General features: G+C 36.4%; 1 protein-coding gene across 2 annotated transcripts in view; it reads right to left on the bottom strand.

Annotated features, from left to right (window-relative positions):
* Positions 1 to 7904: 7904 nt before the first annotated feature.
* The window catches only part of LOC148954514 (sex-lethal homolog), a 48666-nt gene continuing 44794 nt past the window's right edge, over positions 7905 to 11776 (bottom strand). For both annotated transcript variants that reach the window (XM_089086561.1, XM_089086562.1), the window contains exon 6: positions 7905 to 9497. In XM_089086561.1, coding sequence (XP_088942687.1) covers positions 9235 to 9497 — 263 coding nt within the window. In that variant the 3' untranslated portion in view covers positions 7905 to 9234. The remainder of the gene's footprint in view (positions 9498 to 11776) is intronic.

The following is an 11776-nucleotide window of genomic DNA, read 5'->3' as shown; positions in this document are numbered from 1 at the left end:
ACTGTTTTTAAAAAATGGCTATTTCAAATTTTATATCAAATGTATTTTGAGAAAAAGAGCGTGGGGGAGGGCTAGTTAACCTCTCATCACTTTTGACTCTGAAAAGGGGCACTAGAACTCCCAATTTCCTATCAAATGAGCCCCCTTTAAAAATGTGCGCTTGGAAAAAATAATTAAATATTGAAGCCTTTACTGTAGGCAACGCTATAGCGTTGTCTCTGAAAAAATGGAACTAGAAGTTTCATTTTCTAATCATTTGACTCACCTCTGAAGTGTATACGATCATCTCTTCCACAGAAACCTATGTCCCCTGGGCTAAGTTACAACCCTTCTCCAGGGCTAGGGGGGGTTGATGAACCCGAGTAAATTTGTCGTCTTATCGTTGGAATCTTTTTAAACTGAATGGCTATCTTAAAATTTTGATAGGATGCATTTTGGGAAAAGAGGGAGGGGGGGGGGTTAGATCCCCTCCGATCACTTTTAATGACTCTTAAAAAAGGTAACTAGAACTTTCAACTTCCAATCAAATGAGCCATATGTGAAGTTTATACGACCACCCCTTATCATAAAACTTTATATGTTACCGGGGCATAACTTACAACAATTGCCCCTGGGCTCGAGGGGGGGGTGTCGACCCTAGAGTTGTGTTTTTTATTTTATCTTTAAACTGTTTTGAACAAAATGCCTGTATCAAAATTTTGATTGGATGTATTTGGTAAAAAAGATCTTGGGGGGGGGGTTGGCTAGTTACCCTCCAATCACTTTTGACTCTTAATAAGAAACCCATAAATTCTAATTTACAATAGAATCAGCCCTCTCCGAAGTTTATGCTACCATCCCTTCCATAAAACACTTCATATGCCCCTGGGGCATAATTTACAACACTTGGCTCCGGGTTTTGGGAGGCTGTGTTATCCCCGAAGTTTTGTTATATGATCTTTGGTCTATTTTGAACAAAAAGACTATATAGAAAATTCGACCGGACACATTTGGGGAAAAGAGAGTTGGGGGGAGGGGTACCATCGGATCACTTTTGACTCTTAAAAACGGAGTTAAAACTTTCAATTTCTAATCATTTGAGTCACCTCTGAAGTGTATGCGATCATCTCTTCCATAGAAACCTTATATGCCCCCTGGGCATAAGTTACAATCCTTCACTCGGGCTGGGGGGGGTATGATGAACCTGAGTAGTTTGTCATCTGATGGTTGGACTCTTTTCCAAGGGTAATGGCTATCTCAAAATTTTGATAGGATGCATTTTGGGAAAATAGGGTGTGTGGGGGGGGGGGGGGCTGTAAAAACGCTCCAATTACTTTTGATGACTCTTAAAAAGGTAACTAGAACTTTCAATTTCAAATCAAACGAGCCATCTTTGAAGTTTATTCGACCACCCCTTAACATAAAACCTTATATGCCACCGGGGCATAACTTACAACAATTGTCCCAGAGCTCTGGGGGGATTTGTGGACCCCAGAGTTTTCGTTATTTGATCTTTAAACTATTTTGAACAAAAGGACTGTATCAAAATTTTGATCACATGGATTTGGTAAAAAAAGAACTTTGGGGGGGGGGGGGATCTAGTTGCCCTCCAATCACTTTTGACTCTTAATAAAAAAAACTGTAAATTCCAATTTACGATCAAATGGACCCTCTCCGAATTTTATGCGACCATTCCTTCCATAAATTTTTTTTATAATAATAATAATAATAATAATAATTTTATTATAAGCCAAAAAACAGGCCATACAGAACAGTATTCTTAATTACACTCCACAAGAAAAATAACATAAATATCAAGTTTCACTCATTGATGTCAACGCTTCATTTACATATTTACATAACTGCCTGATTGACCTTTTTACAGTCGTTTTCAGGATCACCGGGAACTACTAGTTGCCACCCTCAAAATACTTTTCCCTTAATAGAGAAAGTTGCTGGCACTCGTTAAGAATATTGGCCACATCCTCAATAACTAAGTTATATCTGGGGCAAGAGTAATCCGCATTTGCATCTGGGGCCACCCTCTTTCTTTAAAATACTCTTTTTCTATTTTTTAGTGGCAGGCAATTCGCTCGGATCCGAACGGGTTTAGAGACCCAGTGTTTTCAGGTTCAATGAAAAAGATTACCTCATATATCATGTTCAAAAATGAATCTTTTTTTTCTTAGAAATTGAAAGTTTTAATTCCGTTTTTAAGAGTCAAAGGTGATTCGATGGTGCCCCCCCCCCCGCGAACCATCTTTTCCACAAATACTTCCGATGGAATTTTCTATATAGCCATTTTGTTCAAGACAGACCTAAGATCATATAATGAAAACTCCAGGGATAACACAGCCTCCCAGAACCCGGAGGCAAATGTTGCAAATTATGTCCCAGGGGCATATATGTCCCAGGGGCGATGAATACATCAGTATTCATCGGTCATTCAGAGCGATAACATCTATTAGTTTAAAACAGTTAATACACAATTCAGTGCGCAAGGACGGGAGAAGTTAGCAACGCCCCCCAGTATAGCAGCGTTTCCGGATAAAGATTCATTTCTTTGACAACTGAAGAAGAGAGCGCTACAAAGCCGTGTCCCGGGCTAAAGCGGGACGCAACGAATAAACTCTACTGCCGGAGAATATTGCTGGCAGAGAATAAGGTAGGCAATCTTAATTTTTTTTTTTTTTTTTAACAAGTAACAATGGGTTTATTAAAAAAAAAAAATATATACATCATCGATTCCCTGAAGCAATGCTTGTGCGGGAGAAAACCCTCCTAATAAATAAAAAAAAAAAACAAGAAACCAAAATTATCTTGAATACGCAAGCAGAAATGGAGGGGAATCAGATTCAGCCACCTCAACTTCCGGATGCGTCAGATCCCGACGCTATTTCTCAGTTTATACGTGAAATAAATTTCAAACTGGATTTGATCCCACAGCTCTCAAACAGCTTCATTTAACCTTTGCTATAACCTTTCCTATAACCGCTATAACCTTTGACACCATAAACTGAAGAGCATGTTCCGTCGAATAAGCTTCGGAACTTTAAATTTCCAATCAAATGAGCCCTCTTTGAAGTTTATACGAGCACCCCTTCAATAAAAACCATGTATGCCCCCAGGGCATAACTAATAATGCCTCCCCCTGGCCCTGGGGGGTTGTGTCAACAAGAGTTTTTGTTATCTGACATTTGGACTATTTTTAACATAATGGCATTCTCAAAATTTGTATCTGATGCATTTGGCAAAAAAGTGTGTGGGATACTAATTGCCCTCCGATTAATTTTGATTCTTAAAAAGGGCGATAGAACTTCCGATTTCCAATCGAATGAGCCCCTCCGAATGTTTATACAACTATCCCTTCCATATGAAGTGCCTCTGGAAAAAAATTTAATAAAAAATTGAAGCCTTATGGCCTTTACTATAAGCAACGCTATAGCGTTGCCTCTGATATTCCTAATGAATCACGCTGCAACTCAACTACGCTGGCGGACGCTACATCTCCTTTTGGCCTCTTTCGAAAGGAGCAGGTCATCCGTCACTGAGTTGCAGTAAGTTTGGCTTGCCTAATTTCTAGTTTTGTTTTGAGTTGTGAAAGTCAGAATTACTGTTGCCAACCTATTCCTTGCATTTGTCTTAACTTCCTTGATAAGGCTGAAAAAAATTTCAGAAGATACTTTAAAAAATGACAAGAAGTGCTGCACAAACTTTGGTAAGTTTAAAACCTGTTCGTTTCGTCAGTGGTCTCTCGCACTCGAAGCCGATTTCAGTAATCCAGGGTTGTTAATGTCACATGACTCACTTCGTCACTGACACTCTGCATACTCCCGTCACTCTTTGTCAATGGTAGTTTTCTACCACCCTGGTAGCGTGCAGTGCATTATATATTGGGCAAGGGTGGACGGGTTTAGAGACCCAGTGTTTTCAGGTTCAATGAAAAAGATTACCTCATATATCATGTTCAAAAATGAATCTTTTTTTTCTTTTGGATAGTCTCTATATAAAATTCGCGAGTTGACAGATAGGTTTTTCAGTCTCTTTTTTAGTTCTTCCTCTTTGTTGGCTGACAAATCGCTAATTTACAAGTCACTGGTCAACTTGACAGTTTCTTCCACCGCATCTAAGCCAAGATAATTCTTTTCAGAAGGAGGTGCTACGAACTATTACGGTATCAACTGTCATTCCCTTTTCCTGAATAGACTTGGCGGTTATGAAATTTCAGGACAAACTCCAATCAAGTGCTACTATCTTTCCTTTCAAAAGAAGAAACAGTAGGGTATATACTTGGAACGTCGTGTTAAATTCTGTTAAAAGGCCAAGAATGTGCCGGATAAAATATATTTTCAGTTTCATACGCGGATTTCTGTAATTAAACACAATCTCATTTCTATGCGCAGGGGGTCCCAAATGATAAATTCCTGAATTAAAGCTTCAGGGGCTCCCATAACGTACGAATCCGTCTTACACAGATATAGGCTAAGAATCCTCTTGTTTGTTCAGGAGCAAGAACTTTCAGCCAGTTTATAATGCATAAGTCCTGGGACTTAAGCGCTGTGACGTTCTGTGCTATTAGCAAAATGACTGTAAAGCATCTTTCATAAATCTTCTAAAGTTTTCGAGAAAGAAAAGATTCTTTCTCGTTTCCCAATGCTTTTGCATAATTCTGCTTGTATATCTTACTATCTTTCTCAGCTTCAACAATCGAGCCTCTTGTTCTTATTTCACTTACCTCATTTGAATCCGACAAGGCTTTTACATCTATTATGCCCCATACCTAAAAAAGGGTAGAAGTGAGACTACATATATGTATACTGAGCCTTACTTTCAGGCTCAGCGGGTCCCAACAAGGATTTGATCCGTTTGATGCAACAAGAGTTTTTTCAAAACAGACTTTAGAGCCAAAACACGGGATTGGAACTATAGCGCTTTATGCTAGGAAGTTCAAGCTACTTCTTTCATAGGGCTACCTTTGAAAACGCCATTCCTATTATTTTTGCTGGATTTTAAGCCATATCAACGCTTCTTTCCTGAATTTAAGCAATAGAATTTCAAATCTTTAAAGGGATATTAAATAGTAAAAAAACAAGTTTTTTTTTTAACTGAAAGTAAGGAGCGACATTAAAACTTAAAACGAACAGAAATTATTCCGTATATGAAAGGGGCTGTCCCCTCCTCAACGCCTCGCTCTTTACGCTAAAATTAGACTCTGTCTCAAAACATTTTTTAAAACAATAAAAAACTTTAGCGTAAAGACCGAGGCGTTGAGAAGGGGACAACCCCTTTCATATACGGAATAATTTCTGTTCGTTTTAAGTTTTAATGTCGCTCCTTACTTTCAGTTAAAAAAAACTTGTTTTTTAATTTAATTTTTGAACGTTTTTGAATTAATGCAGGTTTTTATTTTGGCTCACCGTACATGAATAATTATAACAAAATTGGCATATTCATTTTACTTTTATTTGGTTAAATGGCTTTCTCAAAAGTTGTTTAATTTTATTGACGAACGTTTTTATTAGTAATAAATATACGTAACTTACGAATGAACTTACGTAATAAACTTCTATATTCATATATTTTTAATACTATACTAATATTTTTATTTAATACTATTTTTAATACTTTTTAATACTATATTAGGGGGTTCGCCCCCTAGTTAATACCTCACTCTTTACGATAAAGTTCAAATTTTGTTCCTATTCTTTAAGAATGACCCTTAATCACAAAAGCCGTTAATTAGAATAAATATTTCTGACGAAAGTACTAAAAAACCTTTGACTTAAAGAGCGAGGTATTGACTAGGGGACAAACCCAATCATATACGTAATGATTTCTGTTCGTTTTAAGTTTTGATGTTGCTCCTTACTTTTAGTTAAAAAACTTTTTTTTTATCTATTTCTGATCGTTTTTTAAATAATGCTGAGAAATCCGGCTCCCCCTTCATATCAATGTCCCTTCCCCCATGAAAACTTTTTCCGTAGAAAGATCCTCCCACATAGCCCCCCCCCCCAACCAGAAAAAAATTCCCCCCGAAACGTCTCTATACTTCCCAATAACCAATACTATGTGTAAACATTGGGTAAAGTTCATAACTTCCAGCCCTTCCCCTGTTGACTTTGGGGGATTAAGTCATCCTAAAAGACATAGTTATCACATTTTCGACCATGCTGAACAAAACGGTTATCTCAAAATTTTGATCGGGTGACTTGAGGAAAAAATGAGCGTCGGAGGGGGTTTAGTTGCCCTCCATTTATTTTGGTCACTTAAAAAGGGCACTGGAACTTTTCATTTCCGTTCGAATGAGCCCTCCCACGATATTATAGGACCACTGGGTCGATATGATCATCCCTGGAAAAAAAGAAAAAACAAAGAACGAACAGACACGTATCCGTGATCTTTTTTCTGGCAAAAAATACAAAATTCCACATTTTTGTAGATAGGAGCTTGAAACCTCTACAGTAGGTTCTCTGATACGCTGAATATGATGGGGTGATTTTCATTAAGCTTCTATAACTTTTAGGGGGTGTTTCCTCCTTTTTTCGAAAATAAGGCAAATTTTCTCAGGCACGTAACTTTTGATGGGTAAGACTAAACTTGATGAAACCTATATATTTGAAATCATTATTTAAATCTTACTATTTTAAAGTATCTATTGGTATCAAAATTCCGTTTTTTAAAGTTTCGGTTACTATTGAGCGGGGTCGCTCCTTACTTACAGTTCGTTACCACGAACTGTTTGATAAATCAGGATTAGCAAAGGTATGAGACTTGAAACACTTTTTTGGTGCCTCACTTAAGCAGTACATCTACTTCTCAGGGTTTCACAGTAATACAATACGATTGTAAATGGTCAGTGTCCTTTGGAGGGAGAAGGGATGGCAGCGGCTAGCTCAAAAACATTCCCAAGAGATCATTGAGGCTCTGGATTTATTCCTAAGAGTTTCATTGACTTTCCTCAACTCCTTTTCAAGATATACAAAAGCCCCTCATCTACAATTTGGTAAAATTGTTCAATGGAAAGAGATTTAACAATCATTATATTTGGACTCTATTGAATGCGGAATCATAAAAAACCACTCGTCTACAGAAAGCTAATGTTTACCGCAACAGGAAAAAACCCGCTATTGAAAATACCTCCTCAGCCCTAATTTGAACTGTAGGTTCATTCCTTAAAGTTTCCTTCTTCAAACACTAATCTAAAGTTGGCAAAGTGTTTGTACCTGTATTTTTTACCAGTTTAATTTTTATAAAATTCTTTACCTGGATACCCTGTAAAAATGACAGTTTGAATGTTTTGTTGGCTAGCTTTTAAGGTTAACTCTTATTGAATATATTAAGAATAGTAGAGCCAGGTGAATAAAATTTTAGAAGAGTGGCTGAAATATTTATTCCAGAAGATCTCTGAAATTTTCATTTGTCTTGCTCGGATACTTTCTTTTAGATAAAAAAAAACAAACAATTAGAAAGCAACTGTTACCCTGTTGGATTTTTTTTTCCCACGTCAATTACCATTTTATCAAACTCATAGCAAGTCACATAGAGGGAACGGGAAAATGGTTTACATTCCCCTCAGTACTACAGCCTCCAAATTCACAGGATCTGCACCTTCAACGCACATTTCAGACTCAATTGTACCACTGGCCAAAATGTGCATTCATCATTCTTTCAAATACTACCCTAAAAAGAACATTTACCACAGCTCAGTGTTGCAGTTAGGTTAAGAACTGATTTACAATCGAAATATGGTTATTTGCCTTAAGAACTACTTTCATGAGGCATACAGTCTAGAAGGAGCACTCCTAGGCCCAACTTGAAAAAATATTTATTTCAAAGTTATACGTGTAGTATACCTTCTAGAAACACCTGAAATATGGTTTTGCACTTATAAATACCTAGATAGCGTGAGCTATAGTCAACTAAAATTCATGAAAACATTTAATTTTAAATTAAATTCGTTAGACAATTTTAAGATTTACAATTTCTACATTAGCAATACTGTCATTTAATTTCTAATTGTCCTAGAGTAGATATTTTGAAGTAAAATACCAACTAGCAGCCACAGAATAAAAAGAAGTTCATAATCACAACAATTAATCTTTAACTGAATCTAAAGATTTTCAGCAAAAATGCCAGTGAAATAAAAGCCCACCACTAACAAGTGCATTACCCCATCCGTCTACTCAAAATCTTTAAAGCCTTACAAGAAGAAAAGTATAAGCGTTTGGACAATTTTTTCAAAGTTTCATTCTTATTGCTCAAAAACTTTCCAAGATGGCACAATAAAATAAAATCTTATCCAAATCATGACACAGAAAGATGTATTCAAATGCCCTCCTCCCCCTGGGGCTCTTGTTACAAATCTACAAAGAGATTTTCAGCTTATTCCTTAACTATTCCCCAACTTGCAGATTTTGAGTCTCTGGAAATGGGTCCACAATTTATAGTAAAGCTAAGTTTGATGTAGATTCCAGTTCAAATCCTGAACAATGTCAGGCCAACACCTTTAGTCCTACTGCTCTGAAATGTTTGTACAAGCAAAAACATTTATGAGCCTCAGTCTGGTTGACATAGCGATGTCACTGGTAAAAAATAATTTAGATTTTGTTTAAACAACTCAGGTTACAGATTTCTGTTAAAAATAAACAAATAGTTATAGGCTACCTTTCATAGAGCATAATTCTTTTAAAAAAAAACTAAATTGAGCGATCTTTGATTAGCTCGAGTTTTCCAGATATATTCAAAATTTGCAATAGTCAAATTTTGCTCTATACCTGGCAAAGGCATAATAAATACAGTTGAATCAAACTTGCAAGATCAAACAACTCGGGCACACATGTCAAAATAAAGAGAGGCTTAAGATAGAACCAAGATTACCCCCCCCCCACCCAAACAAACTGTTATTCCAGGAAAAAAAAACTCTACCATACCAATAAGTTTTTTGTCCGTAAAATGAACCTAGTTAATTCATGACTTGTGTAATTTCCCGATGAACACCGAAAATTATTTTTCTTGCTCTTTAATTAACAATTCCGAACCTATCTTTGTTGTGCATCAAAACTTCAAAAGATTCTTTAGCTATGAAAAGTACAATAGTAGGGCATATCAAGTTCAAACATTTCTTAATCTGACTAGGCTCAGACAGAAATACACAAATCTAATTTATACAAAACAATTTTGTTTATTCCGTAATACATAAACTGAATTAAACACTGAAGAGTTTCTTAACTTATAGGTGAACAAGAAACTTCAAGATTATTCCAGACCCCAGGACCCTTCAGCCCCAGTAGCATCCCAGCTTCCCATGGGGTTGTATCTCTTCTGATTTTGCATCCTAGATTTCATTGGTCCACCAGCAGGAATTGGGGGTGGACGTGGCATTCCAGACATTGGGTTGGATGGTCTTGGGCCCATAAGACCAGGCCGTGCCCCAGAAATTGGCATGCGCGGTCGGTGAATATTGGAAGAGTAGCCAGATACGTCATAGCTTCCATAGCCACCGTTATATCCATTGTAACCTATTAAATCAAGCATTCTTTTTATTAAAAAAGAAGAACAATGTGTTGATACTGATAATAAAAACTATCAGTATTTCTAAGTTTAATACTCCTTATATGGTAAGTCACTCTATTCCTATATGATTTATGGCTTTCCCATTCAGGAACAAAGTCAATTACCTCCTTGGCAAAATATTAGACAAAAAAAACAAACCTTTTTTGTGCATCTTTTCCTTCACTATCATCACTGATTACACGAAAACTTCATAACTAGATCATATTACATTTCAACCTGACGAAGTTCCCTTTATTGAACAAAAATGGACTTTCTAATCATTATTTACCAGAAAATGTATTATTTTAGTGAGAACATTTCGAAATCATGGACGACGGTTCGGAAATCAGGAGAGGAGCACATCCAATCTACTCTGCAAGTGCCATTGATTTTCTAAAGTGGTCTATAACTAAACAGTTTTTAACATTCCTGGAAACTGCGACCTTACAATGTTATATCCATAGGACTTGACACTGGTATTGCAAAGTGTAAAATTTTGCATTAAAACTTTGTCAATAATTGATCTTTGCTAGGAAATGGGAAGGTAATACTCATACAAGCTAGTCAATAATAAAACAGCTTTCGCTTTTAATTTATGGAAACTATAATTTAACGGACAATTGTTTTCTAACAACCCATCCACCTCACTGATAAAAATCACCTAGAGACATACTTTTATTTAATCACAGTAAAAAACAAATAGCAACAAAATTTGATACACCAATGATTTCTTCGACTGCTATATTACTTGGTCTTCATATCGACCAACGCCAATACCTTCTACCAGTTGGAATTTGCCATACCATAACCAGGAGGGGGATTTACAGCCCACCCCCCATATTCTGAAAAAAATCCTTGCTTTTTACTAATTTTTTCTTAGAAGCGCTTAATATAGGACAATTCAGTGAAAGTTTGTTACTGTATCACTATTAAAGCACAAAGAAATCCAAGAGCTTTTTTTTGTTTGTTTTACATAAATTATTCCTCATCGAATACACAGCCTATCAGAAAAACAATACATAGCAGGATTCCATGGTTCCAATAGCATGGTGTAGTTTTCCCTCTTATACTCTCAGTTTATGCTACATAACGTACAAAAAAATGGCATAATCTATAAAATAACAAAACATAACAACGTATAAAACAATTTGGTTGTCTAAGTAATATCTCTAGCATCCATAACCATATACATTTGACAAATATATTTCATTGTAAGTAACCACACAAATTAAAATGTTCAGCTTTGTGTCTGTAATGGTTGATCTGCAAAAAGGCTTTCATTTGGTTGAATACGGTATCCTCACTGATATACTACTGAAAATATTGTATTTGGTCGTCCCTTAATTAATCCTTTAACATCCGCTATTTTCAGTGGATCATAATTTGTAAAATATAATGATGCATATTCTGATCCCCGTTTTATTTATTGTGGGATATTCCACAGAGACTTTACCAACTAAATGTAGGTGCTATGGTTAATAGCTTGAAAAACGTGTTTCGTCACAAAGGAATTTTGTGGGTGATTTATCAATGCTTGATTTTAACATAGAAGAAGTGAAAGCAACTCTAGAGATCTTCACCCATGTTGCTGATGAAGCCAATATCCTACATATGATAATGAATACCTCTAATTGAACATTCCTACCCTCAATAACCTGGAATATGCTCTTTAAACCCTATCCCATCCCAATGTAAAAAAGGACCTTAACTTACGTTCAGCTCCTTTGATTTACTATCGCTAACAATTTCAAGTCGCATTTTTTAGTATAATGGGACAAGGTGTTGCTCCCTTTGCTGAAGACTTTGAACAAGTTCAGATGCCCCAGGGCACGTGTTCTCTATGTTAACTGGCCTTCACCATTCGCCAGTCAGCATAGGTCAGTCCGGTGTAGCATTTCCATCTTTCCGATGAACGGTAGTAAAACCAAATCTATTCAAAAGCTCTCTCATTGTTTTACACATAAAAAGAACAAAATTATTTTGCCCTTGAAACTGCCTGCCTTACAACTGTGAAAGAGAACCGTACCAAGTCCCTCTTTTCTTGCCTTTGCAGCTATATCTTTCCCTTTTCCCTCCTCAGAAGTAAACAATTATCCACCAATCCATGGGTTTACTTTCTCAAAATTTCATGTGTTCAGAGATTGCTAGATAGACAACAATCCTTTATATATCAAGTTTTTGGGAGCAGACCCTTAACCAAAATTATGGACAAAAAAAGTAGAACATTAGTATTTGCATAAAAGTC

The sequence above is a fragment of the Artemia sp. Qi Xiang Cuo genome, chromosome 3, assembly GCF_049724085.1.
Source record: "Artemia sp. Qi Xiang Cuo chromosome 3, ASM4972408v1, whole genome shotgun sequence".
Lineage (NCBI taxonomy): Eukaryota > Metazoa > Arthropoda > Branchiopoda > Anostraca > Artemiidae > Artemia > Artemia sp. Qi Xiang Cuo.
This window is presented reverse-complemented; position numbering and strand designations above follow the sequence as displayed.